Source organism: Gigantopelta aegis, chromosome 4, assembly GCF_016097555.1.
Source record: "Gigantopelta aegis isolate Gae_Host chromosome 4, Gae_host_genome, whole genome shotgun sequence".
Taxonomy (NCBI): Eukaryota; Metazoa; Mollusca; class Gastropoda; order Neomphalida; family Peltospiridae; genus Gigantopelta; species Gigantopelta aegis.
In genome coordinates, this window is record NC_054702.1 from 54,579,762 (window position 1) to 54,599,896 (window position 20,135).

At 34.7% G+C, this 20,135-nt stretch overlaps 1 protein-coding gene across 4 annotated transcripts in view; it reads right to left on the reverse strand.

Annotated features, from left to right (window-relative positions):
* LOC121370764 (dystrophin-like) overlaps positions 1-20,135 on the reverse strand; it is a 424,499-nt gene that overhangs the window by 109,138 nt on the left and 295,226 nt on the right. For all 4 annotated transcript variants that reach the window (XM_041496221.1, XM_041496219.1, XM_041496220.1 and 1 more), the window contains one exon: positions 18,573-18,762. In XM_041496221.1, coding sequence (XP_041352155.1) covers positions 18,573-18,762 — 190 coding nt within the window. The remainder of the gene's footprint in view (positions 1-18,572; positions 18,763-20,135) is intronic.

A 20,135-nucleotide genomic window follows, 5' to 3' on the forward strand; every position in this document is an offset into this window, starting at 1 on the left:
CTCTGTAAACTGGAATTCCCTCAGAACCAGAAGTTTTACAGAACTCCTTTTTAAAAACCAGTACAGAACTCACCCTCCTTAAACCAGATCCTTCTAAAAACAAGACAGTTTCCTTGGTCCCAAGATGTCCAGTTTAGAGTTTTGCTTCACTGTACTAATAACCATAATTACATAATTTTTAAATCATTTAAATATGCTCTAAATGATGCTCCAATACTTTTACAAAATACCATAATCTTCAGGAAAACAAAAGAAATCACAAAAAAAGACTTGGTAGCTTTTCCTTATCTGTTGAATTACTCCACTTGTTGGTTTAAAAAATAATAAAAAATTCTTCCTGGTCCGATTAAAAAAAAAAATCCATTATTAAACAATCAGCCGAAGATGGACATTTTCTATTCGTCACTGATTTCGGCCATCAGTCCATCACAACATTAACACCTTTAAGTTTTTCCTCTATGTTTTTCGCAGGCACTAATGGGCCAGCTGATCGAGTCACCACTACATGTATATGAGTTACATCAGAATGCCAGTCGGCAATGAAATGATTTATCGAACACTTCCTCACTGGCAGTGATCGGAGGAGACAACCTGATGACCAGCCACCATGCATAGTGCGCTCACTTCATTTGATTACAGACAATTCAATTTTCTTAAGCAAGTGTCACCGTTTTCATCTCCATTCTTCCCCATCCAAGGGACTTAATCCCATCCAGGTCAAAACTTCAATCGGAGGCTTTTTATTGGATGTTGGGTGTGCCAATGTTCAATTATTTTTTTTTTTTTTTTTTTTAACAGTCACCTTTAATCCGATTTTGTAACAAATTATTTTTATTTCGGATGCCCATTTCTGAAATGGCCAGTTTCATTACTAAATGTTTTCAACACTCTCCCAAGAGACTGCCGTAATCTTTTTAAAAAGAAGATTGTCGGCCGTAATCCAAACTATCTCATAAAAGATTCCATCATATGCTTTTCTTTCAGACAGTTTGTTTTCTTTCTTTTTTCTTTTGATTTTTTAAAGAACACCCCCCACCCCCCAACATTATCCAATAAAAAACTTTAAAAGATATGGTAAACCAACAAATGTTGTCTTGGTCTATATGTATGTATGTATGTATGTAAAAATCCTTGCTAGATCATGTTACTGTTGTTGTTATTATTTTCTCCAAATTTGAATGAAAACCTGCATGTTATACAGAGTTTCTTTTCGTAATGTAAATAGACATGGTAAACCAACAAATGTTGTCTTGATCTGTATACAATGTATGCAAAAATCCTTGCTTGATCATTAGTTACTGTTATTATTATATATATACTCTTAAAAAAAAAGTAGGGGAACCTGAAATATTAAAACATACGTTTTGACCACAGATATCCTAGTAAAGAAGTTCAGGTCTGTTTATCAACACACTGAAACACATTCCATAGTTTGCACATGCATCACGCAGTTGCTCCGTACACGTGTGTGGGGTGTCATTCTCGATTTTTACAATTTCCAGGAAGGTCCATTAATCACTGTGAAACATTATTTCTGTCAATCTTTTTCATTCTGTTGATCATACAGTTGTTACTGTTTTTAGTCATTTTTATTGTTTGAATTTGTGATTTACTGATAAAAAAACGTCAACTTTCAAATTTCACTTCTGACCCCAATTGTCCTTCAAGATCTTTGGTGGTCATAAAACCTACTGTTGCAATGTTTTCCCAATTAATTCACTATTATCATATAACCATTCCCAACAGCTAATATACCTTACAATTTTGGTAATTGTAAATTCTTATTAGAGTTCCCCTACTTTTTTGAAGAGTAATATTCTTATATAGATATATTATATATATATATTTTATGAAGATATAATATATATATATATATATATATATATACACAGCTAATATACCTTACAATTTTGGCAATTGTAAATTCTTATTAGAGTTCCCCTACTTTATTGAAGAGTATAATATATATAATATATATATACATATATACACAGCTAATATACCTTACAATTTTGGCAATTGTAAATTCTTATTAGAGTTCCCCTACTTTTTTGAAGAGTATAATATATATATTTATCCTATAACTTACCCATGATATCCATGTGATAAACCCATGTGATAATTTACTTTATTAACCCGGTTAAAAATGGTATGCAAATCTGCAAGGTCTCTAGGTAATTTGTTGCTGTGGATAGGTCATTTGCTTACAAGCCAACTAGACCCGTGTACCAGAGCGTAACGTTTTCAAAGAGTTGTTTAAAATGCGTGACATCAAACTAATCTGTGTTAATTGTGATGACATCATATTATCGATGGCGGCGACTTTAGTACTGTGATTTACTAAAAAAGTAATTAGAATGTTATTTTAGAAGTGTTATAGGATAAATAGAATTTGCTACTTGTGTTTTTTAATATGTAAAATATATCAACCTCGTCTAGTTAATCGGTATTTGTCTCGACAGAGCCTCGACAAATACCGATTAACATAGACTCGGTTGATATTTTCCATATTAAAAAATACTTGTGACGAATCCTCTCTCTATATATATCTATATATATATATATATATATCTATCTATATCTATATCTATAATCTATATCTATATCTATATCTATATCTATATCTATTAAATGTTTTATAAATTATCATCCATTTTAGTGGAAAACTGCATGTTGTACAGAGTATCTTTTCACAAGAACATTAACATAACTGATAGAAATGATCCACAGAATACTGCATACGCTTGCAGATCAACATCAATCCAATTAGTACTCGCAAGGGAAAAACACTGTGAATCGAAACAGGACCCGTCTCCCCGTGTCGAAACACCGAGGCGTGATGATGGGAGCATTACATGCCATTACAAAAATGAGCAAACCACTCCTTTCTAGCTCTTCACATTTTTCCAATAAAGTTCCAAACATCAGTCCATGTCAGTTGCATTTCCAGCAATTAGGCTGTATTTTGATCTAAACAGCTTTTCCCAACATATACATGGTCCTGTCACTTTTCTCAATGCTTGACAAATATTTTATGAAGTAGACAATTTTCTAAGTATTAATGTAATAAACAAAAATTACTAAATATAGCTATGGTCCAGACCCCCCACATTAATATTCAGTTAATTTACTTTTTTTAAATTTATTTTTAATTTTGAGTTCCATTAGTTTTGTGTTATATCTATAAAAATTATGACAGTTTATTTACTGAATTAATTTTATCAGGGGGTTAACAGAAAAATATATTAAAACATTTGCATAACTTGTTGTTCTGTGTATAAGCTGGAATAAGGATATATCAAATGGAATGGATCTATTTGATATTTAGGTGCCTTTTTCAATGGTAAACAAAAAAAAAAACCAAAAAAAAAAAAAAATAAAATATATTTGGGATACAAAAAAAATCATTTACTTTTAAAACAAAAAAGCAAATTTATAATTCTTGTTTAGCAAACAGGTTATCATTATTTTCTTGTGTACTTGCATGTGCCATGGCGAAGGACTACACATGTGTGGGATCATATCACAAAAAACTCTTACCACAAATAAATTTGCAAAAGGGTGACCATGTGGTCTGCACATCACTGAAAGCAGCTGATTAATTACTTAGTCTTTTACACTGTCTTTTATTGAACCAACAGACAAGTGCATACATGTAAATACCAGTCACAGCCATAAATTTTTAACATGCAGCAAATTATGTCCTATTCCTATAAGGTAATTAATACAAACTCTTACTGAATAGAACTTTCAATATTGATATTTCGTAATTATCTTTTAGAAACCCACTTTCATGTGTGGGGTTTTTAATGTGTAAAAAAAAAAAAAAATGTTTTTAAATAAATAAAGAAAAAACATTAAAAAAAACCTTGGTAATTTCAATAACTGATCAATGCTCATTGTGAGCGTGTCCCATTGAATAAATCCAAGTTTTATTGATCACTGAAAGATTAAGCCATTGTGTGTTGTAATATCTCAATAATTCACGTGAAGACTGCCTGAAGAAACCTGCTCTAATCAGTGATGATTACGAAATACCAATATTGACAGCTCCATTAAGTAAGAATTTGTATTAATTATCTAACAGAACAGCAACACACCAATAGGAAATCATTTTCTGCATGTTAAAAATTGATAGCTTTGGCTAGTACATGTACAGGCATCTACACTGATTTTTGTGTTTTAAACATTTGCATTGGAATGTTTTTATAACAATTCAATAAAAATATGCAGTAGAATTATAAGTAGATGGAAGCATCTAATTGAAAAAATCTGAATAAATTTAATTATTTATGTGTGATTTATAAAACAAATAACTTACATTTGACAAATAAGACATCTATTCCATACCCCCCCCCCCCCCCATCTACCCCCAACCATCCATCGCCAACCATCCATCGCCAGCCATCTACCCCCAACCATCCACCCCCAACCATTCACCCCCAGCCATCTACCCCCAACCATCCACTAATATTCAGATAAAATATATTTTTTAAACACTTCAAACAAAGCACACTTCTTGAAGCATACCACAGCAATCCAATTTAAAAACCCAATAATACTAATAGAAAGAAATAAGGGAACACATCAAATTGTAGACCAAATTTAATTCACAACTAGCATAGTACTGTCTGTATTTCATACCAATTTATAATGTGGGGATGAATGTCTGTAGTGTTGAATTGGTTGCCTGTATGTTCCCAGTCAACTTCTGACAGTATGAAATGATTTTGATGCAGTCATTATTTCTTGTTGCTATCTGTGTGATCCTTTATTTATTTCCAGCAATCTGACATTTACATAAAAAAAATTAAATTGCATTCTGTGATCCCTTTTACTGGCTTCCATTATCCTTCTGTACTGCATATAACACGTTTCGCATTCAAAATTTGAACAAAGATAGCAAAAAGTTAAAAATTAGTTTTTATACCGTAACCCGTAATGCTACAAAGATTTCAAACGGTACCAATTTATTGAGGGTAATCACGATATTTGCACAAGAAGCTAGTAGTTTCCTTTAATCCCACACCATCTACAACCTGTCTAAAAGTACTGTCCAGAATAAATGCAGACTGCTTCCAAGTGAAGGATTCAAAAATAGATACATGTATGATCGCTGCGGTTAACTCTTTGACATTTACAGTGAAATTAATAGTAGTGAAAATTACAAGTAGGAACATAATTTCGTCTGCGATTCCCAACTAGCTAGCTGGGAGGCAGGATCAGACACGGAAGAGTAGAGCCGTCAGTGTGGACACTATTACAGATCAGCAATAACACGGAGGTTTTCTGTTGCGTTTTCTTCACACCAATTCCTAGTGTCAGACATGTACACTGCCACCATGATACGAGATTTATCCTAGGTGTGCGTGTGTAGAATACAGTGAACAATAACCCATAATCTCAAGCAATTAATAGTTACTTTGCCAACCTCTTTCTTTCTTTCTTTCTTTCTTTCTTTCTTTCTTTCTTTTCCTTTTTAATCCCACTGGCCCCTTTCCTTTCTGTTCTTTGAAGGAAATGGTTTATTAATGACGCACTCAATACATTTTATTTACGGTTATATGGCGTTGGACATATGGTTAAGGATCACACAGATATTGAAAGAGAAAACCCACTGTCGCCACTTCATGGGCTATTCTTTTCGATTAGCAGCAAGGAATCTTTTATATGCACCATCCCATAGACAGGACTGCACATACCCCGGCCTTTGCTGTACCAGTCGTGGTGCACTGGCTGGAGCGAGAAATAGCCCAATGGGCCCACTGACGGGGATCAATCCCGAACCGACTGCGCATCAAGCGAGCACTTTACCACTAGGCTATGTCTTGCCTCTTCTTCTCCTTTGAATTCCATCTCATTTCTTCCTGATCTGACATCTTCTATCTTTCAACTTCTTTCGCTGTCCACCTCCATCCTTTCTTAGTTCATGCAGTCATTGCCTTTAATTAACAACATTAAGCGATGCCACCCTTCCCCCCCCCCCCCCCCCCCCCAGTAATTGTTTAGATATAAATATTCAACAGAAGCAAGTTTTTTTATTTTTTGTGTTGGGAAGTAGAGGTTGGGAGGACGACTTACTTAATCTTTTCAAATCCTGCAAATAATTTTAGACCAGCCAAGCTTAATAGAATATACTACTGTTAAGATCGTAACCTAGGACAAAAAGGGTTAAAAGAATGAATGCACACAGTACAGGTACATCCTGGGTACATTGTTTAGAGTATTTTGTACATGTACATGCTGTGCATGTGCTAGCACGAGCAGGTTTGTATACAAAAGGATTAAACCTTCTGCGAGAAACATCTTAAATTCAACCAACACTTACTTGGTAGGACTGGCAAGGAAAACTTTTTAAAAAAAGAAGAAAGAAAAAAAAGAAGGGAAAAAAAAAAAAAAAAAAAAAAAAAAAAAAAAAAAAAAAAACCCCAACCAAACAAACACCCACCCCCCCCAAAAAAAAACCTGACAAACTGAGAGCAGAGAGATCATCTAAAGGTGTTTTTATTTCAATGACATTTGAAATTAATAAGAGTGAAAATTACTAGCAGTAAAAATTACATCTAATTTGATTTGGCATATGAAATAAAGCATGTTCTACTGATTTAATTAAAAAAGAAAGAAAAAAAGACCTGAATCTATGCAGTCTCGGTAATATAAAGGTTAAGCCATCAGTTTTTAAGAATTGTAGGTTGTAGGTTTGCTTCCCAGCACTATAGTTACATGTAGCTCTAAAAATAGCTAATTTCAATGGCTCTGTGAGGAAATATATAAGGCCACAACAATAATTTTTCTCTCTTCCTGCTGACTAACAACTAGCCATTAAACCATCGTGGACAATTAGTTCAGATAGTTGAGCTTCCAGGACAGATAGTTGAACAGATAGTTGAACTTTAAGTGCATGACCAATGTTATTATGCATATTTCTCACCAGACTTTATGCAGTATAAGCACACAATTAAGGTCCACTAAAATGTCTCCGTTATAAATTACTAAACTCTCATTCCTGCATCTAGTCAATTTAGTCAACTTTCCCAAGGAAGAACCTTCCTTTTTTCTTAATTACCAATCACAACATTTGCACAACTTGGGGAAAACAGCCAGAGAAAGCTAAATGTTCTTTCAGTTGCAGGAAAATATTCAATTAGTCTTCAGAAGTGTAAATGGTTTTTATTGATTTTTTGTTTGTTTTTGTCAGGTGTCTTGGATATACGATAACTAAAGACATCAAGAAAAGAGTGGATCGTCAAAAACGATTTGTATTTTAAATGTCAGTCTCACTGTTATTTATACCACTACCCAGGATATCATGATCATGTTTTGTAAAAGGAAGGAAGGAAATGTTTTATTTAATGATGCACTCAACACATTTTATTTACGGTTATATGGTGTAGGACATATGGTTAAGGACTACACAGATATTGAGAGAGGAAACTCGCTGTCGCCACTTCATGGACTAACTCTTTTTGATTAACAGCAAGGGATCTTTTATATGCACCATCCCATAGACAGGATAGCACATTTGATGTACCAGTCACTGGCTGGAGCTAGATGTTTTGTAAAGTGCATACCATCAGTTTTATAATGACATGGTTATTTATCTTTTACATGTACTATCCCACAGACAGAATAGCACATACCAGAACCTTTGATCTACCAGTCGTGGTACACTGGCTGAAATTGAGAAATAGCCCAATGGGCCCACCAACAAGGATCGATCTCAGACTGACCTCACATCAAGTGACTGCTTTGCCACTGAACTACATCCCGCCCCCTACAAACTACAAGTGCTAGGTCAATGAAACTTGGTTATAGTTGCACCAAAAAAAAAAAAAACCCCAAAACTCCCCAAAACCCCAAAAACCAATTGTAAGCGAGACATTTAATTCTGTGAGATTCTTGTTATTAATTAAATATTTTATCTGTCAATGTTATTATCAACTCCAGTTGCATCTCCATTCATAAAAAGAATGTAATTACCGGTAGTCACGCAACCACCGTTTGTACTTCATGAAAGAGCTTGATCAACATATTCATTTGAGGTCTGAATTTAAAGCTGCAGTTCCCAGATGAATGATCAAAATACATGTTTCTGGGTGTACATGTATTACAGTGCAATAATATACTACATTTTCATAATTTACAGTAATTATATTATTCAGACCGAAACCTAGCAAATATCAAATATTCACTATTATAGTGATACACATTGTAACCGACATATTGTCCTCAGCTTTCATGACTGGGACTTAGCCCAGTGGTAAAGCGTTCGCTTGATGTGCGGTCGGTTTGGGATTGATCCCCATCGGTGGGCCCATTGGGCTATTTCTCGTTCCAGCCAGTGCACCATGACTGGTATATCAAAGCCTGTGGTATGTGCTATCTTGTCTGTGGGTTGGTGCATATAAAAGATCCCTTGCTACTAATGGAAAAATGTAGCGGGTTTCATCTCTAAGATTATATGTCTAACTTATCAAATGATATGTTTGACATCCAATAGCTGATGATTAATAAATCAATGTGCTCTAGTGGTGTCACTAAACAAAGCAAACTTTAACTTCTTTTTACTACTGCTCACAATTATATATATCCATTATATAGAAACATATCTTAGTGTTACTTATATAGCCCAGTAAAACTAAGTAAACTGAATTAGGATTTAACATTCTCTCACCTGCTGAAGTTTGACTTCAGTCCAGTAAATCTGTTCCAATATGTCTTCTCTGTTTGAGTTCATCGTCACATTAACGACCATGTTCTTTACTCAAAGGAATTCTTTCAGAGATTTTTCACAAACAGGTGAAAATCAACACATGAAGCATCATCATCATCATGTATTTCATAAATATTTATTCCAGTCAGTGAATTAGGTTTTTTTATCTTCTAAATACTTTATGCAATGTTTTCATCTGCATTTGTGCAATGCCACTCATTGCTAAAGTTGCTAAATTAATTTCATTTTACAGAAACATATTTTTTTTGTAATTACATGCTGTTGCAGATTGTCTGACTTGAAAAGTAAAAAATCACTTGTCCACAGTAATTGTAATTTTTTTTTACACAAAAGTGAACACAATGGCCAAGTTTTTCCAGCAACTGAAGTTATATAAAGCCAAAAATAACTGCTGATACAGTAAATATTGCAGCTGATGGTGGAAATAGTGAAATATCGACATGTAAACTTAGCGTGATATCGCCAACAGTGAAAGCAATTAAAGTAACATATTACAAGCTGTTGACTGGCTTCCAGCTCGGGCTAAATTAATTCTTTGAATATCAGTTTTAGTGTTTGCACCTCACACAGGTGGCTTTCCAGCAGAAAGATCAGGTCCACAGCCAAAGGTATATTCCATCGAAATCGGACAAACGGGTTCACACGTGAAGAGGAAAAATCAAAGAACAGGTATCAGTCCCTTCTGTTTTTAAGGTGGAACACCACACACATAAAACTGTTTTCAAGGAGCATAAATAGGCAATAAAAACAGATATTAGTTGGTTAACGTGCTTTACCATACGTATGTTTGTTTATAACTCTTTTTTTAGCATTCAAACAGTGTGAATATATGGTATGAGGATCTCATTTTGTTCACAGAATACTGCCACTATACAAAACATTGGTAATCCTCTTTTTTCTGGACACATTTTAATACTGGAATGAGAACTATATTTACGTGCCCATATACGCTTAAGGTTCATGGACGTCTCTCCCGGATTTAGCCTCTGACTTTATCAGTGACCAGTGATTTTAATAAGACCACAATGTGTTAGATCCTCAGCTTTTATAGCATCTGTTTTATTTTTGTTTTTACTCGGTATTAGAAGCTATTGAACTGGTCGCATTAGAAAACAACATATTTTGGACACATCCATCATGTTTTAAAGTCTGTTTATGATAATGAAAACTGATTCACCAGCAACTTGTTTTTTTGTTCAACTGGAAATAAAGCCAATGATATATTATCAGTTCTCAATGGAATTGAGGTCCCAGTTAGCACATTCCTCTGCACTATTATCCATAAATCATTGTAATTTCACAATGGATGGCTATTATGCACAAATGAAGATTAATGTATCTCTGTGTATATAACTGATATCCATGTATATCTGCAAAATGTTAAAAATCATTCCATGTGAAAAAAAAAAATCTCAACTCCTTCTGGTATTTGCTACGTCACATAAAAAAAAAATGGATGTGATAAACCTACTGAAACACACAACCATCAAGAAATGTTGAATCCAGTCAATTAAAGCGAGACATTCTGTCTCTATTGTACTTTAAAAAACAGTTTGTACATTTTCCACTCAAATGAGCTGCAGCGTGATGGACAGTGAATTTATTCCAAGGTGTATCCCGCTTTAATGGGAGAAAAGAAACGCCAAGCTGTATGTGCTCCAGTGCATTCAGAATGGTAATCCAGTTAATCCTCCAGTTTACCGGCTTGCAAATGAGGACACCAAGCTGCCATTAACACCCTCAACTCGGATCTACATGTAGGCTTTCAAAAAAGAACATTTTGGTCCTGAAAAATTCGGCAAGACATCGCATCACAGATTACTGACTCCCATCATCCAGCAATATATCAATGATGTGAAAAGTTAATATTATGATGGCAGACCACCAATTGCCATGTCGGAAATATCAATTTACTAATTTAAAATTAACATATAAATGCATGGAACGAAATTACTGCTGTATATGATATGCCATGATTGTTTTTTTCTTCTTTGTTTTTTTTAGTTTTTCACAGATTCAATCAGGACTTGTTTTTCCTTCATTAAGTTCTTGGAAGTTCAGTTCTCAAAATACCACAAGTGTAATATTGCTAGTTGTTGTAATCAATTTGTGGTATATCGCAATACTAAAGCCTGGTGTTACTGAATCCACAACTCTCTGGAACACAGAGGTAACTGTATCACATATCAGAGCAATAACCTGGCCATGCTCCGGGTGAAAGAGACAGCAGATACGCCAGATGACCATGGGAAATAACAAGTAATCAAACCAGACCATAAAGGTACACCTGGTCTAAAAGTCAACTGGGTGATTGGCCAATCAAATGTTCACAATTAGCCGTATATCACAGAGATATATATATATATATACACACACACACACCTGCCACACAAGACACTGACCAAATACCAACCAGGGTTTTCCGTGTTTTTGAAACCAGCCTGCCAGAAAACCAAGCACAGGAACACTAAATAAACTCATCAGTTATAATAACAGACTTCACATTTTCCTTCACTTTTTGTATTTGAACAGCCATCCCTTCACTCACCTGATACGATTTTACAACAGGTGTCAGATGCAGGTAAAATAACAATGATATATGTCGTTTAAACAACAAAATTGCATTGCAGCCATCAGATTGTTGAATGCCATACATCCCACTCACTTTGAGGTAGGATATGCCAAGTCTTATGGAAGTTCACAGAGTAAGTCTTGATAGGTATTCAAAAGATAGCTAAATTCATGTTACATTCATTACACTGTAACAGGTAGAATGATATCCAAACGTAGAAATGAACACTTGATTTAGTTCATGTCATACCTGTGCTTGCTTTATTACCTGTTCACACCTGTTGCATTTTGGTATGTATAATCTCAAGCCGATACATACTTCTTGCATAAAATTGTTTATTCTGAAGCCTGTAGAATTAACATGAAACTGCAGGTAAAAACCATCACCTGGTATATTCAACTATACCTGCACATTACGTCCGAGGTAAAATCCAGATCCAACAATTTTGCCAGAGTCTGAATCTTGTTAAATTTCACTTCATCCAGATGTGATTACAGACAAAATTATCATACTGCTGCTTTTTGTTACAGGTACAAAACTTGTACAGCGTGATTCCACCACTGCCTCAACTCGAGGTATAGTACAACAATCCTCGTTACATATATGATTGCATGACAACAACACTACAAAACTGTTAAAAACTTCAACTCTTGTTATGTTTCCATACAGGCAGATGTAAGCTTACTGCAGGCAAAAAAAAACATAATAATAAACAAACAAAAAACATTTACAAACTGTTGTTGGTTACAGGTAAGAAGAAGAAAAAAAAGTGTTCCAACTAATTCCACCAACCCAGGTGAAGTACAACAATTCCTGCTACAAATGATTGACTGCCCATACAAAACAGGCGCTTCGATACTCGATGCACCTTAGGCAACCCAAGCATTGCAGTCTTCCATAACTCTGTGTATCAATGCTAGACTCAAGTTTCGCTTTTTTTTCTCTCTTAATCTCTCATCTCATCGGTGTGCAAGAAAAACATTCTTTTCTTGTTTGCATCATTTTTCCAGAAGTTTTTTTTTCTATGCTAATCGACAAACTCAAAATAGTGATCATGGAGTTGGGTTTTTTTTTTTTGGCAAGTACAAGTTTGTGCTACAAGGTATATGAGTAATGTTTTTTTCACTTACTTTCACAATCAAGCAACAACATTAATTTTTATAACTGTGGTGTTCACAAATATACACATGTATCTATCACTCTTCCACGGATATCAGACATTTTTTTATTTTTTTTGGTCAAGAAGGGATACTAAACTTGGTTTCTGAATTTTAAAACTTAACTATTTCCGGACACCCCCAAAAAGGAAGAAAGTTTGTTTATTAACATCCCAGTATATTGTATAATCAGTGGCTTTAAGATAAAGCTTTTAATGTAACATTTCTTTACTGTATCTTTTTGTGAATATATCTACAGATGCAGGTATTTTTAGTACTGATAAGTTAAGTTGGCAGATATGTACGGTCAATATTTTCTATGAAATCTAAAACTTGTTCTATGAATGGTTTGCTAAAACAAATTAACTACAGTATTTAAGAACCCATAATATAAGGTTTCTTTAATAAATCTGTTCCCTCTTGGATACAAATTTCATGTAATTTACATCATATAGAAGTAACATTTACTTGTACTATTGTTATCACCATTTTCCATAGATCACATAGAGTGAACTTTATAATATATATATATACAAAAAACACACACACACACACACACACACACACACACACACACACACACACACACACACACAACACACACACACACACACAAAACACACACACACACACACTCTTGACTTGGCTACAAATATTGTTTAGATTTTGTGAAGCTAATAATTGAGATGTAGCCGATAGGTGGACCCAATGGTTTTATTGTCCATTCCAGTCAGTGGCATCACATCCGATATACCACACAGTGTGGTATGTTTTATCTGAGAAAAAGTCAGATCCTTTAAAAATAAGACAAAACCCCTTTGTAGGTAACTGACAATAATGGCTATGTGCAACATCAGGATTTTTTTTCACCAGACTCAGTGATGTATTTACATGTACCATATATCAGACATGTAGTAGTTATAAGGTAAACACTGGATCAGGTTTTGTGTTTTTTTGCAAGAAAAGTAAAAAGTTTGTTTTGTTTTTAATGACAACACTAGAGCACATTAATTTATGAATTATTGACTACTAGACGTGAAACATTTGGTAATTCTGACAAATAGTCTGAGTAATTTTTTAAAATATTTTTCCATTAGCAACAAAGAATCTTTAATATGCAGACAGGACATGGCCTCTGATATATCAGTTGTGTAGCACTGGTTGGGGTGGGGAGAACCCAGTTATAGAAAAAAACCCACTGACGGGATTTGATCCTACAACCTAAGCCCCTCGAGCAAGTGTTCTGTTGACAGAGCTAGATAGCAAGAAGTGAATATTTAACGAGATGTCAGCACAGTTTATACTATAGCTATTTGGTTATTGTGACATTTGGTTTAGTCTTAAGAGAAGAAACCTGCTACAGCCTCAAAGCAACAAGGGATATTTTATATACATTGTCCTTCTAGTCAGCACAGCACATACCACAGCTGCTAATATTTCAGTCATGAGGAATTGGCTGGGATGTTAATTCAAAACCAGACAGGTTTACAAGTGGTGAAATTCCCTCCAACGAGCATTCTACTACTGAACTATACCCTGCACCCAAGCAAATTTGAGATGGACAGTATTTATTAATTCTTTCAATTTATTTTCATGCTTATATCCAATTAACATGTTTCTGGGGACACACCTGAGCTATTTGGGCTGTCTGTTCAGGACAGTGGGTTAGTGGTTAGTTGTTATTGGTTAGTGAGAAGGAAAAAAAAGAAAGAAATGTTTTATTTAACGACGCACTCTAACACATTTTTATTTACAGTTATATGGCATCAGACATATGGTTAAGGACCACACAGATATTGATAGGCTACTCTTACAGCAAGGGATCTTTTATATGCACCATCCCACAGAAAGGTAGGCCTTTGTTACACCAGCTGTAGAGCACTGGCTGGAACGAGAAATAGCCCAATGGGTCCACCGATGGGGATTGATCCTAGACTGACCGCGCATCAAGCGAACACCGTACCACTGGGCTACATCCCGCCCCTTTAGTGAGAAGGAAGTCAAGTGTAGTGGTCTTACACCTACCCACTGAGTCATTAAAATTTGCTCTGGGTGGGAGCCAATTCTAGGATGCGAACCCATTACCTACTAGTCTTAAATCTGATGACTTAACTACTACACCACCAAGGCTGGAAGAAGAAGAACAGGTAAGTACCATTTATGTCCCCATTTGTCTTTTTTTTTTAAAGTAAAAAAAAAAAAGGCTGAGACCAAACATTTGCAGAATGCTTTGAAGATGAACACACTTTACACCTGGCAATGTTTTCCTATGTGGTGTTGCTAGAACAGCTGCTACCCATTTATGTAGACGCTTGTGGTTGTTAATTATAGCAAGAAATCTTCTGTGTTTATCCTAATTTTGACTCATCCAATAACTGTTTGTAGGAAAAACTCTAGTTTACACATGAGAGTGGTACAGATAATGACATTATATGTCCTGGACCCATGCCAGCCCAGTCTGTGTATATTCCCAGCAATTATTTACCCTCTTACAACTTATCTTGTACATGTCAGTTGTAAACAATCAACTTTCAAGATAAAATAAATAATGTAATAATGATCTTAGCTTACATGCCAGAAATAAAGGATAAACTTTAAAAATATATATATAATAATAGTAATATAATACTCAGGCGCGTATGCATGGGGAGGGTTTTGGGAGTCAAAACTCCTGTCTGCTCAAGCAAAATATATATGGTTTTTTTAAATATATTTTTCTTCGGAGCATGATTCAACCCCCCCTATAAAGTTTGCTCACTACAGTCTAGACCATCCCATGCTTAAATACCTACAAACACATTTGATACTGCAGGATGTTCTATGTAGCAGTATGTCACAAACAGGCAATAAAGTTTACACACAAAAATATAACGTAAAGTAATGCCCCAAACTAACAACCAATTTGTTATGGTATTCTAAAGATGCAGTTTTATAGCTATTATTCTGCGTCAAATATTTTCTGTTATTACAGAGCTCTTTTGTAACTATTAATTTAAACATTACTTATAACTTCTTGCTTAAATTATCCATTTGGTCAAATCTAATGCATTTCTGGTCATTCTGGTCATTCTGGTACTTGTAGCAGTTCCAAACGGATATTATGCACAACAAAAGACATACGTATCTATACCTCAGAAATCAGGGCCTGCCAGGGTTTCTGCAAGAGGGTAAAACAGGTATGGCACCATACCCTAATATTTTGGCAGATTTTATTTTTTAAAGTTAACCTTATAACAAAATTAATTATTCTTATCATTATTCTGTAGTTTTCTTAACCCTGACCCAAAACTTAACCCATTTTCTTTATTGGGGAAGCCCCCCCCCCCCCCCATACCCCCAGTTGACTGTGGTTGCATTCATTTCCATAGCGCCATACCCAAACATTTCTTTCTGGCAGAAACACTGCCTGTATGTTCAAGACCATATAAATGAATGCAAGTAATCACACATGCACCTTGTTTTAAGAAACTGGTTACATTTAATTAAAGAACAATTAACAGTAGACAATAAGAATCTGAAGTAAACATCTGTGGCAAAATAAAAGATACATAGCAAAGATATAATCTTTTTAATCTTAGCTAGCTGTATTAAAATGATACAATCCAAAAAAAATTAAAATTCAATTTAAATATGAAACAGTTATGGTTTAACCAACATTCCAAGAAATATATAAGAAAAGAGAAAAGAAAATTAGGAATGAAACAGAAATCCTGAACCAGAACTAAATATTAATAAAAGTCATCTAAATCTTTAACTCACATGACTGCAGGTACCATTTTGTAGTGCCATTTTAAAACCACAGAACCTGTACGTAACACTAGCGAACTTTAAAAGAACATGATCAATGATCTGTTGCTGGTTATCAGGGAAACTTATCCATAATGGAAACAGTCGAACCCTTCATATGAACTCACGGTTAATAATTTAATTCAGCCGTGTGAAAATCAGGCAGAATAAACCATTTATTACAAGCAGCCGATTAAGTGTGTTTTAATAGACACGTGACCTATCAGCTGTATCAAGTTGATAAATATTATGGCATTAAAGGATCATGAACTGGGATATACATAACTGCATTTGGCAAATGGACAACTTTTATTTCACCCAGACTGATAAGTAATAGGTTAAAGGTAAACAGTGCATGTAGAATCAACATGAACTTACTGGTGCAAGGGCCATAACTCTAATTTTTTTTCATTTTAAAATCATGACAGTTCAAATATATAACACAGAAAAAGAAGAAGAAAAAAACTTGTGTTGATGGTCTTTCTGGATGAAAATGAATACTGTTACTACTGCAAAATCCACAAACACCTTTATAACATAGTAAACAATTTATGAAAGTTTTTATTTGGAGAAACACAAACACAATATAAACAGTGAACAGTACATTACTATACAGACTTACCTTTCTGTGTTGCTTCTATTATCTTATCATTTATTTTATTATTTATCTGTACTTCTTCTTTTATATTGCATCAAGCTGTTCTATTCCAGAACAAAGGTTTTCTATAACCAGACACCCCAACCTCTCTCAATCACAGAATTAATTAAACACAACTTGTAAACATAAATCCGATATTTTATCTGAAAACAAATATCTTTAATAGTAGATGCAGGTGAAGCCCAGTCTCCTGTAAACATTCCTGCATGCAAATGAGATTTCAGAGACCCACCCAAAATATTAAATGAGCCAACACACACAAAAAACTTGATAAAGTAAATATACATGTATGCATGTATGTAGTAAGTTTTTTTTGTTCTTGTAAATAAGTAATTACATATACATTTGCACTTTAAAAAAAAAAAAATATCAGGTATTATATAGTTAAGTATATTTGCACACAGCATAAAAAATTTAAATTTTTTTCAACATCAAAACAAAAGTAAATCTTTGATGTTATTACACTAGGTTTGTAATTGACCAATTCACATCTGTATTGTTTCTGTTTGCTTCCTATTTTAGACAAAATTATTGTAACAAAATATACATGATGCTATCCTTTTACCATAATTGAAACACACAAAGCACTCTAAACCTTTTAATTCCATTTTAACAAGATGTAACTCTAAACAGCATTTGCTCCGCTTCTGATGTCATGCAAAGTTGTTTGTTTTTGCATGTGAAGGCTAAAATGTCAAACAAAATGTTGCCCACTATTTTTGACAAAAGTATTGACATCTTCTTAGAGTAATCAAAACAAACAACACACAAAGCACTCTCAACCTTTTAGTTTCGTTTTTACAAGATGTAACACTGAATAGAATTTGCTCTGTTTCTGACGTCATGCCAAGATGTATATTTTTGCATGTGATGGCTCAAATTGCAGGGCTTGAAATAATGGTCTATGAAAAGTGAAAAGCAGTCCCAATTTTTACACCTAGCAGGTGAAATGGACTTTCTAGATGCTAAAACAACCCATTTTTCAAGAGACATACGTAAGTTCAATGATCTCATCTGCTATTTAGGCCGAAAAAAAAAGAAAAAAAAAAGAGTTGCTGATCGTCCTTTTGATTACACAAATCAGGGTGGGTGGGGGAGTTTATTATATATTTTTTTCTGTGAAAAACTTTATAAAACCCTGGAGACCATTTTGTTTGCGGGAGTAGCAGCCAACAGCGCATGCGCCTGGATGTTGTAGTTCCTTCACTGGCCGCCAGATGGACCTGGTGATGGTTTAACCCATTACAGTGCTTACGAAAGTTGAATTGCTGCTATCTCGACACATTTTTAACAGTTTTTAACAACTCTTTTTTTTTTATTTGGCCTTAGCTTGTCATTGTGTTATAATTTAATTCCATAATGCTCTAAAATACATCTAAAGAGATCCTAATTTCCCACCATACTATTCCAAACTCTCCTGTTACCGTGTGCTGTTTCAGTTTTAGCAGGCGATATTTCTTTTTAACAGGACATATTTCTTTTGGCCTATTTATAAATCAAAATAACAGCAGGCCATATTTTCTCCCCTATTTCAAGCCCTACAATTGTCAAACAAAACATTAAAACAAACTGCAGTACATACCCTGAACTGGTCGAGGAACACAGCTCCTGCCAACTGTCATTACAAACATCAAGCAACATGTTAAAACAAACTGTTGTACATACCCTGAACTGGTCGAGGAACTCCTTGCACAGCTCCTCGTTCTTGAGGACCTCTTCCTTGGACGTCTCGTCAGACAGTCGGACGAAGCTCGACTCAATCTCCTGCAGCCACTGCATGAACTCCTCCATGGACGCGTCAAACTGCTGCTGGGAGTTGTGATCATCCTGCAGTGCCTTCCAGTGGTCAGCAAGCCTGTTGACCAACAACAAGAGAAATATTGAAAGTAAGGGAAATTTTTTATTATTAAACAAACTTAAATTTAATAAGTAAATAAAACCCAACAACGACCCGACACAAATGATTACTAGAACAACTTCTGTGCTTCAAGTTAGCATAGCCATTATCAGGGTTTAGGCTGAAGTCCATAAAATATTAGCAATTTGGCAAATTTGCTAAGAAAATCTGTTGCCAAAATCCAAGTTTTATTAAGCAAAACAGCAAAAATTATGGTACATCTTTAAACAACAGACAATTTTTTAATTAACTTTTCGGCGAATTAATAAGAAAATATTTGCCAAATTGAACTATAATTCTCATTTGGTGATTTGGCAACTCTGCATAATGTGAAAGCAGCCCTTGAAATTCAGATCATTTTGCGATGGCAATTTAGTACAAATAATAGCAAAGTAGATACCTGATAATGACAAAAATGCAGTTGCAGATACATTTTGCAATAGTTTTAGTGGCGCCACTGTTGATTGCTGTCGCAAATTTCTAGCATTGTGAAACTTTGAAAGAATCTGTTTAAAACTTGCTGTAAATAAAAATGCTGTTGCAGATAAATTTTGTGTTTGTGTGTGTGCACGCATGTGCACATGTTTGTATATGTATCTGCATGAACGCATGCTTATGTCCTTTGTGTACTGTGAGACATGTCATGTAGTTTGTGTGCATACATGTACATATGTGCATTGTTTAGAATCTTCATGCCTATTTTTACCCAGAGCTAAAAATTAATGTGCCCCCAGAATCCAGTAGAGATCAGACATTATCCTAATCCCATACCACCAACTTAACCTCTGATCTGTTCAAGCCACTTGTATTGGTGAATAATCACATTATCTGCCACATTACCCTAACTCTATTTAAACGACTACCTTCCAATGTGTATAAAATTTTATCCTGATCAGTTCATAAGCTGGGACAGATTATGCCAGTAATCATTTAAATCAAACTACACATTAGATCTGGGAGCCAGGGTTTCTACCAGAGGGTAAAATGAGTATGGCACCATACCCAAATTTTTCAGCAGATTTTATTTTTTATAGTTAACTTTTTGAAAAAATGAATGACTCTTATTATTACTGTATGAGTTTCTGAACCCTAACCCTAAACTTAACCAATTTTCTTTCTAGGGGAGGCCACTAATATTACCCCCTGTTGACTGTGGTTGCATTCCATTCCATTCCATAGTTGTTGTTTTTTTGTTTTTTTTTTACATTTCAGGCAGGTCCCGAACATGCCGGGTGCCCCATTTATTTCATAAAGCCTCCTTATTTACAATAAACCAGGTTCTCCTTGAATGTGGCCAATAAAAATCTACATATGAGTGTAAGTGCTTGTTT